Raw genomic sequence first — 27,358 nt, forward strand, 5'->3', positions numbered from 1 at the left:
GGTCATGTATGGGCAAATGTGAAAATGGCTCATGTAATTTTTCATTAAGTGACCATGATTTTTCTGATGAAGACACCTAGGCTTTACTGACACAGTAATAATCTGGCTAGTCTAAAAAAAAAAATCATCAGCTTTCGTCTAAGTGACGGTGTATGTTTTAAATAAAGTTGATTATTTGGTAAAAATAATATCATTGTACGTCTATAATTACATGTAGATTTTAAACTATTACCAATAATAAGGAATCTTTAGTAAGTAAACGACTGGGAGCAATATCCAAGTTTCGTTGTTTTTACATGATGAATAATCCCCTCCCCCACCCTCAAAAACATTTAAAATGTGATTTTTTTTCTCAAGTTTGGTGCTCTTTTCACATATAAGGTTAAAAGTTAATAAAACCATACTTCTTGTCACAATTGTACATAATGCTCCATTATACCAAATAGGAACATACATGTTCTTAACAATTTGAGACCAATATGAAGATTATGCGACCAGTAGTTATTGAGATATAATAAGCTGAGGTCAAAGGTCAAAACGTCAGAAATATCATTTCTGGTCACTTTTGGACAAAATGTTTCATTATGAAGAATAGGAATATGTATCTTCTAAACAATTTAAGACCAAAACCAAGTCTCCATGATTAATGGTTACCAAGATACAAGCATGTCAAGTTGTAAGCGGCCATTTTGAAAATGGCGCCAAAAAAAAGTTTCCCATGGGCCAAATCCTTAGAACTTTTTTTTGGTGGTATTTTAGATTCATATAAAGGTTTTCCCATAAAAATCGCTTTGTAAATAATTTTTTCTAGGTTTGGTGCTGATTTTCCCTAACTACTCGGAGTATTGTCCAGGTCCAGGAGGTAGTTGTCCTACGGGGAGTATTGTGTCAGAAGTAGTTGTCCGCGGAGTAATTACCCGGGGGAGTGGGGTAATTGTCCGGGGAGTAATTGTCCGGGGAGGAATTGTTCCTAGGGGGTAATTGTCCGGGGGGTAGTTGTCCAGGGGGTAGTTGTCCTAAGGGGGTTTTTGTCCTAAGCGGGTAGTTGTCCGGGGGTTATTTGTCCGGGGGGGTAGTTGTCCTAAAGGGGTAGTTGTCCTAAGGGGGTAGTGGTCCAGGTGGTGGTTGTCCGGGGGGTAGTTTTCCGGGGGGTAAATGTCCAGGGGGTGAATATCCGGATACGAATAATAGTGCTACATCCGTTGTCAGCAGCCCAAAATCAAATAGATGAATATGTGTTCATGTCACTTAATTTGGTAATTGTTCTCAAGAAAGCACTTAAATTGAAAAATGAAAAATCCAGTTTATTCATAATAATCATTACATAGTATTTGATACAATAAATAATATCTTGTTTTATCTTTTCCATCCAAGTCAAACAATTACTGCCCAATACTGTAGTGCAAGTGAAACTTATGAATATTCAAGAGGTAAAATCCCAGTTTAGTATGACGTAATCAACTGTTTATTGAGAGTGTTGTTCAGCCTAGCGTGACATTATATTAAAATGAGGCAAATGTGACCGCGAGGAAGAAGAGATTACCAACATAAACAACACTGACAACGCACGTGTACTTTGTGGTGACGAGTTTACCAGCACCCCACCAATGTGGGTACTTAACATATACTATTACTGTGCAAAGGGGCCTAGGCGAAATCAGAAAATATTTGGTGAGAGTGAATGTCAACAAGTGAACATAGAAAAGCAGAAAAGGTAGGCCTACCTAGGCTAGCTAGTAAACGTACGTAAGCTGGGCGCTGTTATTTTTAACGTTATGTCTAAAGATACGGTACCGTATCCATACTTTTTAAAACTAAAGGTACGGTAATTATAGAGGGCGCTATGTAATGTGGATGTTAATCAAATAGGTTATTGCATTGGTTTTCTGCAAGCTAGTTGTGTAGCCTAGTGGGCATGAGATGAGGCTTTGGCTTAAGGGGTTGGGGGTTCGATGCTCTTCTTGACGTCTTTTTTTTATTTTATTTTTTTAGTTTTTAATTTAAGAGAGATTATTTAGAGGGTTAGGTTTTTAATATTTAGGAAGGAGTTTAATATTTAGGAAGGAGTTTTATATTTAGGAACGAGTTTTATATTTAGGTACGAGTTTTAGGAATACAATTTTACCGTACTTTTAGCAAACGGAAGCGCCCTCTATAATTACCGTATCTTTAGTTTTTAAAAGCATGGATACGGTACCGTATCTTTAGCAACGGCGTATTTTTAATTAGATTAATTTTAGGCGCCTACCTACCGTTCTACTATTCTAGCTAGAGGTAAGGTAGGCTAGGGCCTAGCCTATCCCTCTACAGCTAGGCCTATCCCTCTACAGCTAGGCCCTATCCCTCTACAGCTAGGCCCTACAAGAGGGTGACAGATGAAATAGGTCGCGCATGAAATATGAGATAATGCTAACAAGTCGCCCCATCGCAAAGTCGCCCCATACAAAGTCGCCCCTTACACAGTCGCCCCATCGCAAAGTCGCCCCAAAACAAAGTCGCCCCGACACACAGTCGCCCATTGCAAAGTCGCCCCAACGCAAAGTCGCCCCATCGCAAAGTCGCCCCATCACAAAGTCGCCCTATCGCAAAGTCGCCCCAAAACGTTAAAAATAGTTTACAAGTGCGTAAAATGTCGCAATGATACACAAAATAACACGGAACGTGTAGGCATAAAATGGGAAGCCCCGCCATGTAGTCTCAGGTCACACGATCGGCACGCACCCCCATCATCAGAGAGGAAGCCCCCGACTAATCACTCCGCGGTCGCAATAACGTGCTAGCTTTACCAAAAGGAAACCCCCGTAATTACTCCGCCGTTGTCGCACTACAACGCACCATCTGAAGATGGGGAAACCCCGCCGGAGATAAAATGATGTTATACGATCTAGATTATTTTTACTTTGGTCGATGAATATTTATTATTATTATTAGGCCTATATTAATAATTGATTTTTGTTTTTATTTTACAGGTCAGTATGATGAGAAAGATGTTTACAAGATGATTACAATTTGTAAACATAGTTTAAGATTATAGTATTATCCAGCATAATGTCATTTAACAGTACATAATTATTTAAATGTGAAATATTTTATAGGAAACGTAGGCTACGTCTGTGTCTTTTATTTTATACGTAAAACAATTTATTTATAAACATTCAGTTTACTATTATATACATAGTATTACAATGAACATTGATTGTAAGCCTGGAAAGGCAATCCCATCATTATATCCATTATAAAATTGCATCATATCACCACTATGTCGTATATAAATGATGACGTCCGTGTACGTATTATTCCGTGCCTCTTCACTGTCTTGTTTAAATTAAAATTAAATAAACACCCGATATGAGGATATTTATTAGGGATGATAATTAGAATGTTCTATAACCAAAAGGGTTGAAAAGAATGTCTTCAGTAAAATGATCATTGTGCTGTTGAATAAAAGGCGACTCGCCATCTGAAACATTCTCTGAAACCAATCGGAGCCGCGCCTTCTGGTATCTGCAGTTTCCTCACAGCTGCTACGTCTTTCTGCTGACCGTTGGGGATTCCCCTTTTTAAAAAACACGCACACGATACTGTACGATGGTTTTTCCATGGTCAAAATGTAGCGTTTTAATTTTACTAAAATACCTGCATGTAAAATATCGGCGATGAAATCCTTTTTTTTTTTTATTTCTTCATTTTGAAAAGTCATTATAAAATTAAGACACATAACTTGTCAATAAATGCAAAATGATCAATAAGTAGCCTATATAACACTCATTGTTTTAACTACTGTAAATCTATACGAAGGCCTACTACACATGTATACATTTATTATATTATCCTAAAAAATGAGCTGGTATCCACGCCGCACGCGTAGGTTGAAGAAAGATTCGTAATTGTGGCTCTGGTAACTAATTTTAAAATCCTATTAAATTAACATTTTCGAAACTATAAATCAGGGATAATCTTTTTAGAACTTTCAAACTAGGGACTATTTTTTTAATGATTTTTAAAAAGCACATCACTCCATTAAAACCTGTAAAATAAAAATTAAAACACAAATTATAATAGGATAAACATTATAATGCATACGACATTTAGCGCGACCAAAGTAACAACGCAATCGATATCAAACGCAACCGATATGATTAAAACCGTGGGCGACTTTGCGATGGGGCGACTTTGCGTTGGGGCGACTTTGCGATGGGGCGAATTTGCGATGGGGCGACTTTGTGATAGGGCGACTTTGCGATGGGGCGACTGTGCCGGGGCGACTTTGCGATGGGGCGACTTTGTATTGGGCGACTTTGTATGGGGCGACTTTGCGATGGGGCGACTTGACTGGATCCCGAAATATGTAGCGTCTAATTTTAGTCGTGATAACATCCGGTATTTTGTATAGGGAAGTCCCGCTAGTAGTAAGTGTCTAATTTCGGGTTTATAAATGAATCAATTTTAAAACTTTTTGAAATTTTAAAAGTTAGTTTATTCAGATAAATGAACATGTATTATAGTAATACATGTCAAGCGTATGTTTGGCGCAAACTTTATTATATATGTCGTATTTTATTCGTATTTATAAATACATACCGTATATGATTCCATGTTGCTGTCATCCATCATATTTATGGAGTATACAAAGATAGAAAAAATAACGCTGTGGCTAAAGATACGGTACCGTATCCTAACTTCCGTTTGCTAAAGGTACGGTAAAATTGCATTACGTCATAATCAGCCAATGGGGTGCTGGTACGTGTGTGATGTCATCGTATAGGGACTTGGGATTTTTTTTTCATATCGCGAAATAAAAACAGTGATCAACCGGCGGCTTAACATTTTCTTTATGCTTCATTCATCGCTATTATAAACGCCGTGGCTAAAGATATGGTACCGTATCCTAACTTCCGTTTGCTAAAGGAATAAAAAATGAAGCAAAATAAAGAAAATGTTAAGCCGCCGGTTGATCACTATTTTCGCGATATGAAAAAAAATCCCAAAGTCCTTATACGATGACGTCACACACGTAACAGCACCCCATTGGCTGATTATGACGTAATGCAATTTTATCGTAACTTTAGTAAACGGAAGTTAGGATACGGTACCGTATCTTTAGCCACGGCGAAAAAATAACAGGTTAGGAGTTATACAAAATTTATTTCCATTATATTCTTTGATACTATAGTAATGTATACAGTATTTTTTTCTCGATTAATCAAATAATGATTGTTTTTAACATTTATTACTATTAGTATGATTTGATACGTTCAAAACCATTTAATATTCCAACATATATTAATTTTCAGAAAATAGTATATGACTATCACTGATGGTTTACAAAATTCTGTTAAACTAATATTACAAACCATTGACATAGATTAGTAGAAGAATATTGTTTATATTTCAATTATGCCACATATTTGCATTCATTACTAAAATATTTTTGGATTTAAAAGGATAAATATCCATGTGACCAAGATTTGATTTGAATATGTTTATTGACCACATAAATATACAATGTTAATAATAACATAATATATGATATACAAAATCTACAGCACAACAAAAAAAATCCCCTGGCAATAACAAAAAGTCATCTCCGTCACAACAAAACATTAGGAAATGTGATGTATTTAGCACTTAGGACAGCCCAGGATCACATCGTAGGAATGTCTGACAGTGAAGATGGAGTACTGTACTGCTATATATCGTGACTAAATTGTACTTCCGGTTGAAAAAAAAACAGAAATTATAATTATTTAATGAGTTCTATACCATTTGGATATGAAGTTCAATAAAAGTACGCAACTCTAATTTTTCATTTATAATGCTCTACTCGCCTGTACAATTTAAGTATGCCTGGGGCATTCCACAGTATTTGGTCCGTGGGTTTAAAAATTTCATTTACTGATTTTAATGTAACTCTTGGCCATTTCTCAAAGTAGACATGTTGAAGTTTATTAAATAACATTTGTTTTATTTTTTCTGATATTTATTTTTTAAGTTATTGAATAATAAATATGAAAACACCATATTTAACGTTACGGACGGGACATTTTAATCCTATTATTTCATAAACTATGCATCTTTTTACTGTTTTTTCAACAGATATAGTTACTTTAAATAAATGTCTCAATAATACATAATCAAGTATTTAATTTAAATTTGTTGTTTATTAATTTCATACAATTATTTCACAAACCATGAATCTTTTAAAAAAAAATTTCCAGATATAGTATTCTGTGTACATAGTCAAGCATTATAACACATTTTGTTTATTAAATTTCATAGATACATTTCAAAATTCATAATTCATCCGCGACATTTTAATAGTAGTTTTATGGTGTTTTTTACATTTCAGTTAAAAGTATTAATACCACAATTTAATATTTTGTTTTCTCCTTTTAAAAACTATATGCAATACATTATAAACAAATATTTTGAAACTTTTGGTGAAAATATCATATTCAAAAATATATTGATGACATTTTTTGTAGGAACGGGACAGACATTTTTGTTTAAGGATGGGACATTTAAATCCTTTTTATTTCATAAAACCATGTATCTTGTTAACATTTTCCCCCATAAATATACTGTAGTTAACTTTTTATTTCACAGTAAGCTCCCATTGTTCATAATCAAGTATTTTATTAAAATTGTTTATTCATTTCATACTTGCATTTCAAGATTCATTGTTACTTCTGGGACATTTCGATTATGGTTTTTTAATTCTTAATTTTAAATCATAATTTTCAACTCTTAAAATGGATATGAAACAATATCAAAATATCAACAAAAATAATTTTATATGAATGCTTTAGATATAAAATAGCAACACACAAAAAATTAGGTTTAAATACATTGTAAAACTTGAGAAATAAATAAGATAAAATTCAGTGTAAAACCACCGAAAGATGGCCGACCAACCATCATGCCATCTTGGATTTCATTAACGTTCTAAACAAACGTACGCGGAATCTTCCGATTAATTTAAAACGCCCGCTTTTGTATCCACAGCAGCAGCTGTTTCGTGATTGGTTAAGAATGCCCAACTACAGCCAATGAGCTTCTTTCAAAGCGGACAGGAAGCGAACGTAAACAACATACGTCACACGAAACACACATGGTGTCAGCCGATTCTAGGCTAGGCCGGTCGCGAGTGTTTACATTTTCTCCGAAAACTATTAATTTATTTATTAAATTGCAATATTATAATAATAATAATAATTTAGGTATTTGTATAGCGCCAGAATCAACTAAACCGAAGTAAAAATCAAAGGCGCTTATATTGGATGTTAAAAGTTTTAAGTTTTTTAAAACTTGAATATTAAAAAAAAAAAACATTACTATAAAAATGTATTGAATGTTATGGGACATTTTTTTTTATTAAAAAGTGTTTTTGTACTGTAGGCTGGTAAGTACTGTACAAAGGTGTTAACTGTTGTATATTAATCACAAAACATTGTGGTCTGTATTTAAAATAACAATCCACAAAAAAACAATACCTAAATCCAAAACAACATGACCAGTATGAGTTTGAACAGAGTTGCAAGAGGTTTATGGATACTGTTTTAATGTAATTTGTTATTGAAAAAGGCACAACAAATTGAATGTAATACAATTAGCTTTCTAACAGGGTAGGTGTCATGTGAAAATAGTTATCCTTAGTTGGGGTAGTTGTCCCAGTAGGTAATTGTCACAGGAGATAGTTGTCCCAGTGGGTAGTTTTCCTAGGAGATAGCTGTATGGATGTTGTTTTCATAGGGTGGTAGGTGATAATTGTCGGGATGGTAGTTGTTCAGATACAACATCGCTCAAATTACATTCTTGGCCCCTCCTTGTTTTAATGGCTTAATTGCTCAGAATCTGAGCTTTTTCCTCTTTTTTTTGTCAGATCTATGCAGTATGTTTAGTAGATCAGCAGGATGGTCAAGATGTCATCAATGTGTCAGTTTTTTCTTGGAACAGCCATCAATTATGTTTCACAGTTGTTCGAATTATTGCACATCCCCTCAAGATCCACCATCCAGATTCAATCCTATCAAGATCCAGATGATTTCAGAATCTCTCCACAAACAAATTTTCAAAGATGCAAAGCAAATAGACAGCAAACTACAACGGGAGATGATTAATAAAAGCATAGAGGAATTAAGAACACATGGTCTTTGGGGAAAACGAGGATCAGTAGTTGCTGATGTTAACTTTGATCTTCCTAAGCTGCATGGAAATACAATAGATGAACATTTTAGAGAAATTTCGAGGAGACAGATAGAACAATATGTTAAATTGGCAAATTCACTTACGAAAAATCCATTACCTCCGAAGCCAAATGAATGGCTTATGCGTAGTGGATGGACACGTTACAATGCAAAAGGTAGCGTTGAAAAGGTGAATTATCCACGAGAAGATGTAGTTGTTTTTGATGTTGAAGTCTGTTTAAGTGAAGGAAGTTTGCCAACATTGGCTGTTGCAGTTTCTCCAAAAGCATGGTAGTTTATTTATTAATATTATTAGTGAGATTATTCAATTGGATCTGTTTTCAAAATTTGGTCAAGAAGCACAATTTAAATTATATTGTCATTATTTTAAAATATTTCTTTAATTGGAGATATTTGCCTGTGATGCACTAATGTAACATATCAAGCATATGTGTGTGACTCTAATGTAAAGTTTCTATTGCCACAGTTGTGGACAGTAGGATAATGGCACATGGTTGACCTTGCTGATAGAAAATAAGCCATCAGGAAATACAGTACTAAAGTTCCCATGATCAACTGTGCCAGTGAGGAAAACTTAAAATTATATGCAAGGTTGACTATGGTGATAGCATCGTCTGAAAAGTAAAGAGCACTGCAGAAAACTTTAATCTTCTTGATTTGAATAGAATATAATCAACATCATAAAAATCCTTAGAACAAAATCTCCTGTAAAATATTATGTTTCATTTCATTTTATCTTTTACCAGGTATAGCTGGTGTAGTCAGAATCTGACTGAAGATCATCTGGTGATCTCCTCTGGGACAGGAACACTAAAGGCATCATTAAAAGATTTAATATCTCTTGAAAACCCTTCCAAAGCATCCCAACCTCGTCTTGTTATTGGACACAATGTTAGTTATGATCGGTCATATATCAAAGAACAGTATCTAATTAAGGTAAATTATAATAAAGTTACAAAAAAGACCTCTAGATCCTTGCTGTAATATCTGAAGGATAATAAACTCAGTAAATCAGAATGTTAGTGTTGCTAATATGTTTCCATCTACTAATGGCACTAAAACTGGTACAGTTGTTAATAAGTATTGAAATGTTTTTGATCATATTTTTTGGTTTTATATCTTAGGGTACTAACATGCGATTTCTGGACACCCTCAGTTTACACATGTGCGTTTCTGGCTTGACAACATTTCAACGTTCCCTTTGGAAAGCTTCAAAATTATCAAAAGGCAGTAATACCAAAGAAGTCCGAGAACATAACGAAAAAGTCAAAAAGAAAATGGGTTTTGTGGTAATTTGTTAAATTTTATATTTCATACAACATTGTTATCAAAAATTAAAAAGAATCAAATTTCAAGAAAATTTTATTTAACTAGATGGTACGCTCGCTTCGCTCGCGTACCATCTAGGTCGTGCCCACAGATGGTTCTCGAATACACAGTAATTTCAGCGTAACAAAACTGGCAATTTCAAATGTACGTACCGCAGGACTATAATACATTGTCGTTTACAGAAACGAATAAAAAGACACGATGATTTATGTAGTCAACTAAAATTAGTACCCTGGGAATTACTTCCGAAGGAGAAACTTATCACAAAATGAGTCCAAATTTTTGATTTGGACTCATTTAAAGAAACCCAATTTGTGTTTTTATGTAACATTAGGGTTGAGGGATGGGAAAGCGGATAGGTACAAAGAGGAACAATTTTTAAATATATTCTTTATCCACTCAGTAACGAAATATTTTGTTCATGTTTTATAGGCCTATAAATAATATACCTCTAAATACAGTAAAACATTTGCGATTTAATACTTTGTTAAAACTGTCACTGTCATAATCGATTGAAATATTAAAGTACATGTCACGATACACCACTACGACGTTTATATTTTTGGTAATTATTAATTAATACAAACGTTGATGAGAAGGAACTGTCAGTATAAAGTTTATTTGTATATCTAACAGTAGAGCCTATCCACAATCTCAGTAATAAAGTTTATTTGTATATATTTTATGTTACATCTAACAGTACGAACATTCACAGTAAGAAATGCTCGATTCAAATGTGGACCAAAAATAGTTAATAGGTATTTACAGTATTGTCAAAGTATTGCAAGTTTATTCTCAAAGGACCCATATATTTACCTACCGTTTGTGTTAAACCAAGGGCTCATAAATTTACCTACTTGTGTTAAACCAAACTCTGGCAGACTGAGAGATTGGGATGTTCCATTCATCGCAAATCAATACATTTGTATAATTGTATATTAAATCTATCAAAATAGTATTTTTTAAAGAAAATCTGCCTGTCTTCAACATTATGATGCTGTACTCCAGCTGTTCAACCGGTTTTCAGCTATTAAAAACAATTATCGTAGGAGGAGATAGGAAAATGCGAAGCCTCCTCGCATTTTTGTGGCGGGTATTTTTCAAGATGGACATCCATTAGACAGTGTATACCACGATCGGAAAACACCCCTATTTGGGGCAAATCGTTGAACCTAAATTCGTTTTAATCGTCAATAAATAATTATCTAACTTAATTTAATTAGTAAACAGGGTTACATCAGGTGGTTAAAATCAGTACCGAAAGTACGAACCAACTTTATATACCATCGAGTAAAAATTCTAGAAGTAAGGCGCGATTTACCGAATTTTGCCCTTACGTAAATTTATATATAGATAAATGAATGAGTGAGATGTTGATTGGGAAATAATGTATTTGATAATTTAAAAATAAATTTATACTTTAATAAATAAATTTGAAATAGCTTGATTATATGTTATTAAATAGGGACATCATGCTTGGCTAGATGAAGGTAGTCCTAACAGCCTGGCAGATGTGTATGCACTATATAGTGAAACAGGAAAGAAATTAGACAAAAGTACTAGAGATGTGTTTGTCACTGGTACCATTGAAGATGTTAAAACACAATTCCAGGTAAGAAATATTACGAGTTCAAAATGACAAGATACATTGCTTTTTAGTACGATGTCAAGCACCTAGGAATAGACCTTCAAACTTTTTGCTTAAAAATACTACTGTATTCATATGCAGTAATACCCAGCTCTTCCCTAAAAAAGAAATAAATAATTTAATGTTTTAGGTTATTCTTGTTTTAGGAGGTTATGTCCTATTGTGCTCAAGATGTTTCTGCTACTCATGAAATATTTGTCAAACTTTTAGAAGAATTTTGTACAAGGTAAACTAGTGTTATTTTTATCAACTATCTATTGTTTTACTGCATTTCAAATGTAGTCTGTTACTAAATACAATCTATTACGGTTTGAAATTCTTTGCTAGTTGCAATCCATTATGGCCGCAATCAGTTGCTAGATGCAGTCCATTGCTGGTTGCAAAATATATGGGTGCAATATATTACTGTACATTACTGTATGCATACATGGACGTAATTTATTACTGTATGCAATATATTGACGCAATTTATTACTGTATGCAATTCAGCAAAATTCATTACTGTATGTAATGCCTACAAGTGCAATGCATTATTGAATGCGAATTGATATTGGAATTTTGACTGAATGTTGATTCTCAACTAAACAACAGGAAGATCTTACAGTACCTCTGTTCCTGGATGCCATTTATTTACCTGAAGTTCTGAACTGAAAGTAGTGGAAGCAGCATCGCCATGCATTTAAAAATCTCATCCTTTTGGATTAAACATTGCCATTAAACATTGCTATTTTTGTTGAATTGGAGATTGTGTGGATTAAAGTTTACCAAAATCAGACATTGGGAAGTGGGTTAATTTGAATTTATGGTAATTAACCCACTTCCTAAAGTCCGATTTTGGTAAACTTTGGAAATGATCTTTATTTCAACAAGGAGAATGTCAAGACACTTGTTTTCCTGCAGTTCCTAAATTGTTTGCATAATATAATGTCATTTAAGCAGTTATATTATAATATGACGTCACAACTTCTATGACATCATATGGGAATTTAAATATGGTAATATTAGAATGTTTAATATCACATTTAAATCTACTCGTAATGCACTTAGATGGCCTAAATCCAACCGTTAAGGAGATATGGGGCTTTAAAATAGCAAAAATGCGGCCATGTATGTATGTACAGTATGTAACAATCCATTACTGTATGCAATCCATTACTGTAAACCATTGTATACAATTCATTACTGTAAACCATTGTATACAATCCATAACTGTAAACCATTATTGTATACAATCCATTCTGTATGTAATCCATTATTGTATCCAATCCATTACTGTATGTAATCCATTATTGTATCCAATCCATTACTGTATGTAATCCATTATTGTATACAATCCATTATTGTATGTAATCCATTATTGTATACAATCCATTATTGTATGTAATCCATTATTGTATCCAATCCATTACTGTATGTAATCTATTATTGTATACAATCCATTACTGTATGCAATCCATTATTGTATGCAATCCATTACTGTATGTAATCCATTATTGTATGCAATCCATTATTGTATGTAATCCAGTATTGTATGTAATTCATTATTGTATGTAATCCATTACTGTATGTAATCCATTACTGTATCCAATCCATTACTGTAAACCATTGTATACAATCCATTACTGTAAACCATTATTGCATACAATCCATTACTGTATCCAATCCATTACTGTATGCAATTCATTATTGTATACAATCCATTATTGTATGTAATCCATTATTGTATGCAATCCATTATACTGTATTTAATCCATTACTGTATGTAATCCATTATTGTATACAATCCATTATTGTAAGCAATCCATTATTGTATGTAATCCATTACTGTATGTAATCCATTACTGTAAACCATTATTGTATACAATCCATAACTGTATCCAATCCATTACTGTATGCAATCCATTACTGTATACAATCCATTATTGTATGTAATTCATTGTATGTAATTCATTACTGTATGTAATCCATTACTGTATACAATCCATTATTGTATGTAATCCATTATTGTATACAATCCATTATTGTATGTAATCCATTTCTGTATACAATCCATTATTGTATGCAATTCATTACTGTATGTAATCCATTACTGTATACAATCCATTATTGTATGTAATCCATTATTGTATACAATCCATTACTGTATGTAATTCATTACTGTATACAATCCATTATTGTATGCAATTCATTACTGTATGTAATCCATTATTGTATGTAATTCATTACTGTATGTAATCCATTATTGTATACAATCCATTATTGTATGTAATCCATTTCTGTATACAATCCATTATTGTATGCAATTCATTACTGTATGTAATCCATTACTGTATACAATCCATTATTGTATGTAATTCATTATTGTATGTAATCCATTATTGTATGTAATTCATTACTATATGTAATCCATTATTGTATGTAATTCATTACTGTATGTAATCCATTATTGTATGCAATCCATTACTGTATGTAATCCATTATTGTATGTAATCCATTACTGTATACAATCCATTATTGTATGCAATTCATTACTGTATGTAATCCATTATTGTATGCAATCCATTACTGTATGTAATCCATTATTGTATGTAATCCGTTACTGTATCCAATCCATTACTGTATGTAATCCATTACTGTATGCAATCCATTACTGTATGCAATCCATTACTGTATGCAATCCATTACTGTAATCCATTACTGTATGCAATCCATTACTGTATGCAATCCATTACTGTATGTAATCCATTACTGTATGTAATCCATTACTGTATGCAATCCATTACTGTATGCAATCCATTACTGTATGTAAACCATTATTGTATGTAATACATTATTGTATGTAACTTATTATTGTATGCAATCCATTACTGTATGCAATCCATTACTGTATGCAATCCATTACTGTATGCAATCCATTACTGTATGTAATCCATTACTGTATGTAATCCATTACTGTATGTAATCCATTACTGTATGTAATCCATTACTGTATGTAAGCCATTATTGTATGCAACCCATTATGCAGGTTTGCAGACCTCTGTCCCACTACCAATTATACTCATTTTATACATAACTCCAGGTTTCCACATCCTGTTACATTTGCTGGAATGCTTGAAATGAGTCAAGCCTACCTGCCTGTTAATCAGAACTGGAATCGATATATTGAAGAGTCACAAGATTCATACCTGAACTTGCAACAGGAGATGAAACTGTCACTGATGCACCTTGCTAATGATGCCTGCTCACTTTTAAATCATGAAAGGTATACTGTACCCTCTTTTTTTTCTTAATTCTGTTGTATATTTGTTAAGTGGACCAATAAAGAAATCTATATACTGTATACCCAAAACACCACCTTATACCACACATTGTACCCTTTCATGTATAAATATTTTTACTACCAAAACACTTTTCTTTTTAATTTAATAGATATTGTCCTTTCTTACCACCATCTTTCTAGCTTCCACAATTCACATCTTTATTCAATGTTTTTTAAATGATATGTTTGCAGTTTTAAAGATGATCCTTGGTTGTGGGATTTAGACTGGAAGTCAACCAAAATAAGACTTAACAAGGAAACTGTCACAAAGAAATGTACAAATGGAATAAAAAATAATAGTTCAAAAGAAAATGAACTGGTACATACATGTGCGACAGAAGAAAAACCTACAGAACAGAAGGACAAAGGTACTACAAATCAAGAAGATGAAGAAGAGAAGGAAGCAGCTCGTCAGCGCATTCAAGCAGTCCTTGAAACTTCTAAACGTCTTCCAAAAAATCAGCAACATATGTCTGGATATCCAAAGTAATACAGTATTTTACTATATTCATATAGTTGACAAGTAATGTCATCATTTACTTTATTAACTCATACAAGGGATTACTTTCTGCATATCTTGCACATAATCCACCAATAAAATGATTTTTACGGTACAGTAAGCAACCATGCACAAAATTACCAGATTTGTACTAGGAAGGCTTTAAACTACATATAGAAACCCAGACTAGGGAGCATAGTGGAATTCTGTTTTATTATACATGCTTTTCATTTGCTCATTATTATACAGTAGTAAGTTACTTAACTGAGAAGAATTCAGGTTTGAAAGTTTTATATAATAGGTGGTATCGTGAACTGTGTCCAAAGGTAAATGGTACTGATTGGGCGCCTGGCCCTGCCCAAATCAGCTCGCAAGTACGAGTCACTCCTAAGCTGCTTCGACTTACCTGGGATGGGTACCCATTGTACCATGAGATCAAGCATGGATGGGGATTTCTTGTTCCAAAAAGTCTAGAAAAACAACAAGTAGAATGTGAGAACAAACCAGACAATAAAGATGCAAATGATGAAGAACCAAAACCAATTTTTCCAATAAAGTAAATATTAAAATAGTTATTAATTTTATTGTTATTTTAACAATTTACTGAAAGGAGTATTTTTTAATATTTTTATGTATATATTTTACTAGGTCTTTACTGAAAATGATTGGCAATTCCAAGGATGCCTTAAATATATCACTAAAAACAGGACAGGTAAGTTAGTTCTAAAACAAATTCGATCCAACTTGGCCCTAAACCGTCTCGGCCCCACGTCAAGTCGGCCCCACATCAAGTCGGCCCCACGTCAACTCGGCCTCAAGTAAACTCGACCTCAAGTCAACTCGACCTCAAGTCAACTCGGCCTCACGTCAACTCATCCAAAAACTTTTCCGTCAACTCGGCCTCTAAAAACTATGGATCGCAAAAAGTGCTAATATAGTAGTTAATATTATAATAGCAGGATAAACATCAGAGACGGTTGGACTAGGGCCTATAATAGACGAAATAAAACGGAAAATTCAATATAAATTATAACACACTGGGCCTGATCGTTTTTCGTTTAATTGATAGGTAGTATTTATTTATATTGTTTGAAATAAATAAATATTTCTTACCATTTTGTATACAGGAATAACTGTCGAAGAAGACATTTTAATGAATAATATTTTAACAATATACTTCGGTCTACAACTGTATATACATCAATATAAAAAGAATAAAATAACATTAAAATCATAACAAATCAAAAGGCAAGAATACAAATTGCATAAGCATTATGAGTATAGGTTACATGCACACACACCCAGACATGAATGTGCATTATTTTCAAAGGCCTTACAGTTTTTTTTGTATGACATTTTTATTTTCATTTCGTTTCTACTTTATAATTATTCATAATTAATACAGTACACCATGGGAAGAGAGAAATTTGCTTCCATAACAGTCCATAGGGATGTGATTGTGATTTTATTGTATTAAATTATGGATTCATGGAATTTGTCATGGTGTGTGTTGTTACTATCATCGGGAATCTTGTGTCCCGTTTTGTAATATCATCTTTAATTAAACTGACAAGATGACCGTATTGGTGAAGCGTCATTCTAAAAAGAATAATTTCATCCTCACTATCATCCGATGACCATCCAGAAACGGCTGCCATTTTAACGTTTGCCCGTTTTCACGGAATACGTCACAAAATGGAACAGGTGTGAATGTTTAAAACGGAACGGTGAACGGGCACGCGTCACGTTGAAGAAAACGGCGCCGTCTTCCGTTCCACGAAACGGAACAGGTACGGACGGTGGGAATGCCCCTTTAGGTGATCAATTTTATTGAACAATACAGGGCGCGGTGGGTGTTAAAAACCAGATGAGAATGCTAAGGCAATATTATGTTGTTTAGGAATTCCGTTGTTTAGGACTCAAACAATATGTTTTAGTTTTTGCTTGACAAAATAAAAATACGCCATTTTTTCATGATGATTTCTTCAGTGTGTTTTAAATTAGTTTTTATGCTTAACAAAATAAAAATACACCATTTATTCATGATGATTTCTTCAGTGTGTTTTAGATTAATTTCCCATACATAAAATGGATTCATTGGATTCTCCATTATTATCAAATCACAAAAGTAATAAAAACAATTTGAATAATGCACAATTGCAATAGAACTTTAACATGACAGAACATTCCGAATTTGTTTCCATAATCTCTTCGGTAGTTTGACATCGTCATTGAACCCCCGAAAAAATAAATTTGTGAAAGATTTTGTTACTGTAATATACCATTTTAATGGCACATATAGTTATTCACTTTGACCGTAACATATTGCTAATAATTTGAGAGAGAATATATACACAAAAAAAAACATTTTTATTTTACTGTATTAATCTAATAATATCTATATAATATATAGGCCTTCTAAGAATATTTCGATTATTTCTGGGAACATCCACGTTGTATCAAAAAATAGATCTAACAAACACATTACTGAGGGTTCTTACTGAGACTAATCAACCAACAATATAAATAAATACTACCTATCAATTAAATGAAAAACGATCAGGCCCAGTGTGTTATAATTTATATTGAAATTTCCGTTTTATTTTGTCTATTATGTAGGCCTAACCGTACTATATCCTGCCATTGTAATAAATGAACTACTATATTAGCACTTTTTTGCGTTCCATACTTTTTTTCGAGTTGACGTGAGTCCGAGTTGACGTGAGGCCAAGTTGAATTGAGGCCGAGTTGACTTGGGGCCGACTTGACGTGAGGCCGACTTGACTTTGGCCAAGACGGTTTAGGTCCGAGTTGACCTGCACCCTTTAAAACAAAAATCAAGAAAATGCAAAGTTTATTCTAAATCCAATTCTATATAGAAAGTACTGTATTTTAACTTTTTCTGATTTTACTTTTTTGATGTAGCCTACAATGCATTGAAGTAATTGCAATAACATACTAAATATATTTCATGCATTTTACAATTTGTTTTTCTTTTATAAAGTTCAATGAAGATGCTTCAAATGGAGAGGATGCTCAATATCAATCCAAACTTTGCAATGATGTACATGTTCATGGTTGTGATTTTTACAAGCTTCCACACAAGGTGCACTAGCTTTATACTTTATGTGTTGGCATTATAAATCGAGTTTTCGTAGTGAGATGGTACGAAAAGGGGATGGTAGATATGAAAGGATATGGTGGTAATTTGTACAAAATATTAATTAGCGTGCATATAAGCCCAGTTCATCGGGACTATAATGGGATTTTTGCCATTTATTTTATTCAAAATTTAATAATAGTTTTAACAATCTTAATTGATCAGCCACTGTATTTCATTTCACAAGGTTAGAGAATTATGTTACACTTAAATGCAGTGAATTTTGACTGTTGTTCAATATTCAATGTATGTACAAATTTCAAAAATACATTTTTTTTAAATATTTAAACTTAAGTCTCTCCCCTTTAAATGCATTATATTTTATTCTGAGTTTAAATCAAAGTCAAAATTATATCTCAAAGATAAATAATAAGCAAATATTTGGTACCAATATCCTTTTTTATGAACTTTTATTTTAATGAAATTAATGAATTTAAACATTTTTCTGATTTATTGTACATGTATGAATTTTAACTTTTATGAATCCTCTTGTATCTTTATGTTTAAATGTTGTTTGTTTAATTGTTTTTAAGAGGGCCTCTTCAAACCTTAATAAACTTATTAAACCACCAAGCCTGCATGTACAGGGTCTGCGTACTGTCTTGGAGGGTGCTAATTCATGTCACGCTTGGTTAATTACCGTCCCCTTCATTTACCATCCCGATGCGAAAGCTCCCTACTAATTTATAGGCTTAAAGCTTGTATTCAGAATATAAGGTTGAGGTGTTACTTTATACCCCTTTCACATCGCCTTGCAAAACTCCCAAGTTTACAGATACTTGAGTGTTGTCCACTAACATGTGGTGTGAAGTGTGTCTCCAGCTTCAGGTGAAAGGGGTACTAGACTGCAACCTGGTTTGTTATACTCTGGTTTTTGGAGTTGCTATTTTTTTACATTTTTATTTATACAACTTAGTAGCTTGCTAGTCTTAAGCACTACAGTATATACAAGTATATACATTGAACCTGATTTGTATTTACATAGCTGGATTAGATTTTAGATTTAAACATTTTCATTAATTTAGATAATATTAATTTCCAGGATGGCTTGCGACATAATGTTGGTAACCCCCTTGCTAAAGATTTCTTAAGCAAGATGGAAGATGGAACATTAAAGGCATCGGGAGGTACACAAGCAGATCGCATTCTTGAAATCAACAAATTAATTTCATTTTGGCGCAATGCAAAAAAGAGGATAACGTAAGTTGATTAATTTCCAAACATCCAAAATGGTTTAATATTGTCATGTTTAACACATTCCTTTACAAGTTTAAAATTTCCATTGTTTAATGTAAATATATTTGCAATCACATGATAACGCCACTTTTTACCAAAAGTAATGAATAATATTTTATTTGATGATAATATGTTCACCTCAATGGTGTTTCAACAAACAAGGCTCATTTCAATGGAATACAAAATGTAGAATAGAAAAAAAAAGTACAAAAATAACAATAGAAAGTCAAAACTTTAATTAAATTTTTATAATTTCTGCTTGTTTTATATCATTAATTCAATTCAATTTATTTCCACAATACACAATACATACAGGATAATAAATACGATGAAGTAATCATGTGGGGGAGGTTCATATAAATCAGAAAGACTTTAAATTTGACCCACCCCAAGATATAACATTAAATACGAATACGAAAAAGAAAAAATACTTTAACTATAAATAATAAATATTAATAATAAAGAAAAACAAAGTTATTTTCTTTTGTTTACCAAGTAAATAATATAGTGATCACTAATAGACCAATGTAATACAAGACCAATGTAATACAAGACCAATGTAATACAACATACTGTATACTGTATTTGGTCAATTAGAGTTTTTGGTAATAATCATTAATTATCAATTTTCAATGGTGATTAGTAATTATCTCATTTAACCAGTTAACATGATGGATTGTTTTCTTTGAAGCCACAGTTTAGATTGCCAATGATTACATCATTATTTGTATGTGTATTTTCAATATCATCTAGTATATGTTTAAAAGATTTAATTAAATGGTGGTTTGATTTCCATACTAAATAATTCTAGTTCCACAAAATGTTCTGTAATTTTGTACATGAAACCTTTTTTTTCAATATTGCAACCCCACCGGACTTTCCTAAATTTCATAATTACTTATATAGCCATTTCATTATCATTAATTAAATAGCTAAGTATTTTGTTGTTCTCTAAAAGAAACTTGAATTCATTCATTATTGAGACCTGCAATTAACCTTTATTATCAAATATATCACATTTGTCAGTGAATATTTTATTCTTATGAATATTAATATTAGGTCACCCTCATCCAGTTCTGTTATAACTGTGGTAAAAGCAGGAACTCGATCAACACACATTTGCCGAAAAAACCTTCATTTGATCATAACCATTTTTATTGTGCAAAAACAATGGCAATCGGTAAAGCAAAATTAATTTCATAATTTTGTTTAGATCCCAGTTTGTAGTTGGCCTTGAAAAGAGTAATTTGTCTCAAACAACGATTGAAAATGAACATTATGATGAAGATAACTTTTATGGTGCTATTCTACCACGTGTTATAACATGTGGTACAGTTACAAGGAGAGCTGTCGAGCCTACATGGTTAACTGCAAGTAATGCACGGGTAAGGAATTATTGTTAAATATTAGAGGTTGGGATGCTTTTTGTCCTATTCCAGTACAGTACACTATTCATAACATAATCAAAGCAATGAATATAATACATTTCTTGTACAGATCTCCTCCTTGGATACCTTACCCTATCTGTCTTACATGTTCCGTGAAACGTAGATTGAGTAACATTTGTGTTCACCATTACAATATTGTTCCATATTTCTCTTTTATTGTTTTTGTTAGTTTTGATTCGTATAGGTTAATTTTTAAGATAGATAGAAGTAATTTCCGGGTTGCACTTTGCGACTTCCAGGTTTTTGCTGACCTCTCTAGATGTCGGAGACATTCATATTTTGCATTTTTCGTGTGAAGTTAGCAAAATGAAAGTTAAACTCAAAATAATGACAATCTAATCAAATTTATTCAAAAGTCATCAGCGTGTATAGAAAAATGGAAGCTGAGTTGTTAGTTTGCTGGCAGGTTTTAACAGGTTGCGGGCTATCTGTGTACCTCTGTTAAGACTCTGGATACTTTAGCCCATGTTGCAAGCTATTTAAAAGAGCCCACTGTGACGCAAATGGAATTATCAAAATCCATTTTCCCTTTCTCCTCCGATTGGTTTTCTAATTGTCTAATGAAATTAATTAGGAACAACAAAATATATGTATAGATAGTGAGGGTAATCAATTAATTAATATTTTAGGTTATTGTTGTTTACAGTTCGACTGTCCTAACCGCTCGGTCACTTTACTCTGCCAATATATATCTAATGACTGCATACAATTGTAACCCTCAGGAAGATCGAGTGGGCAGTGAATTGAAAGCAATGATACAAGCCCCTCCAGGATATCATTTTGTTGGTGCTGATGTTGACTCACAAGAACTCTGGATTGCTGCTCTTCTGGGTGATGCCAACTTCTGTGGTTTTCATGGTATTAAATGTTTTGTTAAGCTTCCTGTTCATTATTATTAGTAGGTTGATCAAGTCCCAATACACACATACTGTATATATGACTTTAGTAGTCTAATCACACTCAATTTTAATCTCTTCCTTCATTTAAGCTATTTTTGGTGTATTGAAAGGAACAGTCGTAAAACAAAACTAGGGGCTTAGATTTGCATGTTGACTATGTCGACTGATACCATACGTTCACTGCTATAATTAAATAGGTTTAGTTTTATGATAAAAGATAATAAATTAAATATGCAGTGGCTACCTCTACGCCTATCGCAGATACAATCCCTATGCTATATCTACGCATATTGAGATGATCAGGCCTCCGGCACTCGTAACGTAAAAAAACATCCCTCTGAGAAAATAAAATGATCAATAAAAAAGATTGTGAATAAAAAAAAAATAACAAAAGAATGATACCAATGGGTTTCAAACCCTAGCCTATTGCTACAACATGACGTTGAAAGACCCACACACTGCTCATCCAACTGGTTTACGAGATGCACTGATATAACACCGTGTTTTATCAAAAGCCATAGGGGACACTATATAGGCGTAAATATAGTCTGGGGATTGTATCTACGACTAGGCGTATATGCAGCCACTATAGAGCCTGTATTAAAAGGTGACATGCAATCTGGTCATTGCTATATTGTTTTTGAATAAAAGTATGTATAATATACAGTAATAATAATAACACTGATTCTAAAAAAGAAATTTTAACTTGGACATTAGAATATATCAATATTCAATTCTTAATATTAATAAGTCATTGTATTGATTACAATTAGGATGGGTGTTTATGGTATTTCTGTTTTTCATGCTAGGCTGTACGGCATTTGGTTGGATGAATTTACAAGGGAAAAAATCAAACGGAACAGACCTTCACAGTAAAACTGCGAGCACTGTTGCTATAAGCAGAGACCAGGCTAAGGTACCAGTATTCATACAATATAGCATCCTCAACCATACCCAGTTTTGTTTAGATTATACAACATGGCACTTGAGATTTTACTATGCATTAGAGCATAGCAATGATTCGTGATACCACAAGAGGAACCAACTTCAAACAAATACTTGTAGTGAAATGGTAGTTAATAGCAGGGTGTTGTTTCTGAAAGTAATGTGTTCTCATGCGTATTATTCCAAATGATTCCACATAAGGGTAAAATTGTGTAATTTTATTTAGTGAGACCATTCTAACCTAATTCTGACCTTTATGGTGATAATAGGTTCAGCATAGGCACTAACAGTAGCTGGTTCTATTATATGCATAGCCAACATACTATCTAATTTTAATTCTAATTCTGCCTGGGTACATCCCAAGGGTCTAGCATAGTTACATTATATTCCTGGTAGTGTACACTTCTCTATTTTATTTTCTACACTATCCATAACTACTTGGGGTCTATCTGAATATATACCTTCACATCTTAAGCCATCTTTAACATTAGGGCCCTTCTTAGCTTCATTCATCCTTTGGCTCCCATCTTAGGACAATCTCCTATTTTATGGCCCTTCTCCTTACAATTAAAGCATAGGCCATTAATCCATTCATTCAAGGTTCTCTCTGTTACAAATTTGCCTCCCCTTTCTGCGATACCTTTTGTATCTTTGCTATTTTCGTGGGCCTTATATTAAATAGACATAATTTCAGGATTTATGGCATTCCAATAGCCACGGCCACCTCTATATCCTATAAATAAATGTCACTGACTTCTCGGGCACGTCACAAATTTGCTGCCACCATGTAGTGGTAGTTAGTAGTATGGTGTTGTTTCCGAGCATATTATTCCACAATCACAAACATAATATTATGACAACTTATTATTTATTCCTATCTGTTAAAGTTATTTCCTACAAAGTTTTAATTTCTCAAAATTCTAATTTCTCATGATATAATGCAGAGGATCATGTATTTTTTACAAAAAAACTCAATACTAGAGTTTAGTATAATATCTTTTTCTATTTTTTCTTCAAAGGTTTTTAATTATGGAAGAATTTATGGAGCTGGTCAAACATTTGCTGTTCGTCTATTAATGCAGTTTAACCATCGATTGAGTGCAGAAGAAGCAAAAGAGAAAGCAAAAACTATGTATGAATCCACTAAAGGAACACGTATGTAAGTTATATGATAAAGTTAATACAGCACTGCAAAAACTAAACCTAATAATTAATATCAATAAGTTATATTAACTTAACTAGACCCCATAATAAGGAAACTACCTAGAACCTAGACTGAGTCTTGGCCTAGCCTAGGCCCCATAATGAGCGAACTACCTAGATTCTAGAAGGAGTCCCTGCCTATAGTCTACAGTAGCCTAGGCCCCATAATGAGCGAATGTTTAATGTTTACCTTCTTGAAACTATTTTAACTACTAAACTAAACTGGCTTAACATGATGTTTAAATGTTATTAAGTGTTTTGTACTTGTTTAGGACTAGGAAAGAAATCATTAAATATAGTCCTCTCTGGTAGCATTAAACCAAGTTGATCTTAATGGGTTCTTTTTGATTTTATATATAATTCATTGCTTTTTACAGGTTTAAATTGACAGAAGCAGGCATTCAGTCCATGGAATCTGTGAACATGACACCAGACAGAGATAATATCTACATTGGCTACAACAAACTCAGAACTTTAGCAAGAAAACTTCATACCAAGTACTGTACTATTTAAACAAAATTATGTTCTATTTATTGTACATTGAATTATCCTATAGTACACTGTAGTCTGCAGTCCAGGGAGTTGGATGAGACATACTTTAAAAAAAAAGGAAAATTAATATCAATTGATACCTCCCATTTATTAAAAATTGATCTTTTCAATTGTTTTTTCTTGTAAAACAGTCAAGAACTGGTAAATGATGAACTTACCGATGGAATGGAGTGGACAGGAGGCAGGTAACAAAAACAACAACTATACAGACTATATTTAATTTTATATAATACCTAAATAAATTCCTGACATTGTCTCATCCGCTGGTCCTGTGTACATATAGTGCACGTTAAAGAATTTGATATACTATTTGAAAAGAGTAGGGGATCGTCTCTCGTTGTGCTGATCTGGTAAGGGCTGTACTGCTGGCTGCTGTGGGTCCATTGAGGGCCTAATCCCAATTTTCTCAGTTTCCTGTTAAGCTTGAGGACTAGAATAAATGCATTTAAAAATTGTTTTAAATATAAAGCTATAGCAAAGATGACTGACATCCTAGAATTGAGAGGCCATTTACCACTAGTCAAAACAAAAATGGTGAAGTTTTGAAGCTAATTAAAGCTGTGTAAGATCAAGACATATTTGGGCAACTTTTACTGATGCATAGCAACATTTTATAGCAAAACGTTTTTGTTTTTCCTTAGTGAGTCAGCCATGTTCAACAAGCTTGAGAGTATTGCTGGGTCATCTAAACCTAAAACGCCAGTCCTGCAATGTAGCATCAGCCGAGCATTAGAACCAGAGAGTGTTAATAATGAGGTATGTTAACAATGAAAATGTATTTTTTTTCTTTTATTTTTAGATCAATTTTAGTATTAAAATCTAAATCAAACTCAAGAGTGAATTGATATGTGGCAATTTTTAAAATATTGAATTAAAATATAATCTAAAATATACTTGGTGACAGTACTACAATATCAAATACTTTGATATTTAGATAAAATATTACTGCTAAGTCATAAAAGGGGACTTTGTATGGTATAATACTGTCATGTTTTTTTTATCATAGGCCTATGTAAAATGCAATTATTATACTATAAAAAGTCTTTTTGTCACACCTTCATTCCTCTGAGCTGAATTCATTCTTAAATGCTAGTAGACAGGGAAAAACTACCATTTTTTCTGTCAAGGTTTTCTCAGTGGATTTTTTATCTCTATACTTTTTTTAATAAGCTTGGGGCCACCCGTATAATCTGTTTTCTCGTGCTAAGAACCCCAATTATCAATTTATAATTTATATTGGACAAAATAAATTTCCAATAACAGTATTGTAAATAGCCAGAAGCTGAAGAATGCATAGAATGTTTGTTATTTAAAATAGGTACCACTCTGCTTATTGATACAAACATTTAATTGTGACTATTTTGATGATTTCTATAGCAACTAAATCTTAATAATTTATCAGTTTCTGACAAGCAGAGTAAATTGGGTGGTTCAAAGTTCAGCTGTGGATTACCTTCACTTAATGTTGGTATGTATGCGATGGTTGTTTGACGAGTATCAAATTGATGGCCGTTTTTGCATCAGCATTCATGACGAAGTGCGATATCTGGTGAATAGTGAGGACCGGTATCGGGCTGCTCTGGCGCTTCAAATCACAAACATACTTACTCGTTCTGTGTTTGCATATAATGTTGGTATGCATGATTTACCGCAGGTAAACTAAACATAAATATGTAGTTTAAAGTTTTAAATCAAGATTTAGACTGTAACTCTTAACTCTTGAAAAATTGTTCCTAAAGCCTATTGTCCACTAGCTAAATTTTTTTGCGCGATTCAAAAGCATCAGCATTGCACATGCATCTCTTTCTGTAACAAGTTTTTTGCTTCAGCAAAATTAGAATTTTGAATAGTTTCTATTTACAAAGCAAAACATTTTGCAACCAACACCTAAGAAAATGAGTTGTTACACTTTCATGAGCACTCATGTAAATAGGCTCATCAGATATGCAATGGAATGAAATTCATTCTTGCAGTGAACATGTATAAAATGGTAGCACACATTTTTTCTCTGCAAAGTGAAAAACAGGCTTTAGAAGTAAAAAATCGTTGATACACTGTATATTCTATGGATACATGGATATGACCTGCCTACTCTGCTCGATTCAAAGTCATTTGGTGAAAAGTGTGTGTTTTTATGGACTAATTTAAAATGAAACAAGATAAATACTTTTTCATTCTTCTTGTAGTCTGTGGCTTTCTTTAGTGCTGTTGACATTGACACTGTATTGCGGAAAGAGGTGACAATGGACTGCAAATCTCCATCTAACCCTCATGGCTTAGAGAAAGGCTATGGAATCCCTCTGGGTAAGTTAAATGTACACACAGTAATTAAGTAAAACGTTATTGTAGAAAATAAAGACGGGACAAGATTTTCAATGCTAAACCAATGATTAGAAAATCTGTAAAATCAATCTGACTCAAACGAAATACAAATATAGTGCTATTAATTCAGCTGATTCGAAGGCTATGTAAAAAGGAGTAAACATACCAGTCATGCATAATTATTAATTTGTAATTCTTTTGTTCTACAGGAGAGGAAATGGACATTATAAAAATATTGAATATAACACAAGGATCTTTAGAAAAGCAAACTGAACAAAAGTAGAAGAGAAACTGGTAATATAAACACAATCAAAGATACAGAATACAGAACCATTAAATCCAAATGTTTTGTCAGTTTTTTACTTGATTAAAAATTAAGATGTGTAAATAAAATTAATGAATTTGTAAATCTCTGTGTGTAGAATCTTTTATCTGTAATATAACTATTTAGTTGAATAATCATTGTTAAAGTATGCAATGATTGACTGAAGATGAACAGGATAGAACATTGTTGAAGAAGTTGTACACCTTGTCATCTTAGTGGCTTACTTTGGATTTTCCAATATTTATAACCTCTATTGTATGTCATTA

At 32.9% G+C, this 27,358-nt stretch overlaps 1 protein-coding gene across 2 annotated transcripts; it reads left to right on the forward strand.

Annotated features, from left to right (window-relative positions):
* Nucleotides 1-1,556: 1,556 nt before the first annotated feature.
* LOC140051854 (DNA polymerase subunit gamma-1-like) lies at nt 1,557-27,127 on the forward strand. 2 transcript variants are annotated; one of them, XM_072097179.1, is made up of 22 exons: nt 1,557-1,714; nt 7,883-8,477; nt 8,954-9,143; nt 9,332-9,496; nt 11,002-11,148; nt 11,331-11,410; nt 14,264-14,446; nt 14,696-14,989; nt 15,304-15,558; nt 15,651-15,714; nt 18,007-18,108; nt 19,205-19,362; nt 20,612-20,783; nt 21,569-21,704; nt 22,555-22,661; nt 23,710-23,849; nt 24,271-24,390; nt 24,577-24,630; nt 25,087-25,201; nt 25,848-26,099; nt 26,632-26,749; nt 26,977-27,127. In XM_072097179.1, exons 2-22 carry the CDS (start codon nt 7,894-7,896, stop codon nt 27,048-27,050), a joined length of 3,510 nt encoding a protein of 1,169 aa, XP_071953280.1. In that variant the 5' UTR covers nt 1,557-1,714; nt 7,883-7,893; the 3' UTR covers nt 27,051-27,127. The 2 variants fall into 2 exon arrangements, with proteins under 2 accessions (XP_071953280.1, XP_071953281.1); XM_072097180.1 differs by lacking the exon at nt 1,557-1,714 and adding an exon at nt 1,922-1,947.
* Nucleotides 27,128-27,358: the final 231 nt, after the last annotated feature.

Source organism: Antedon mediterranea, chromosome 6, assembly GCF_964355755.1.
Source record: "Antedon mediterranea chromosome 6, ecAntMedi1.1, whole genome shotgun sequence".
Taxonomy (NCBI): Eukaryota; Metazoa; Echinodermata; class Crinoidea; order Comatulida; family Antedonidae; genus Antedon; species Antedon mediterranea.

Excerpts from the sequence above, each read along its gene's own strand:
- LOC140051854 (XM_072097179.1), top strand. The coding sequence starts at position 7,894 with ATGTTTAGTAGATCAGCAGGATGGTCAAGATGTCATCAATGTGTCAGT. Across the intron at positions 22,662-23,709 it reads TAAGCAGAGACCAGGCTAAG|GTTTTTAATTATGGAAGAAT; the intron begins GTACCAGTATTC and ends TTTTCTTCAAAG. Across the intron at positions 26,100-26,631 it reads GTATGCATGATTTACCGCAG|TCTGTGGCTTTCTTTAGTGC; the intron begins GTAAACTAAACA and ends TTCTTCTTGTAG.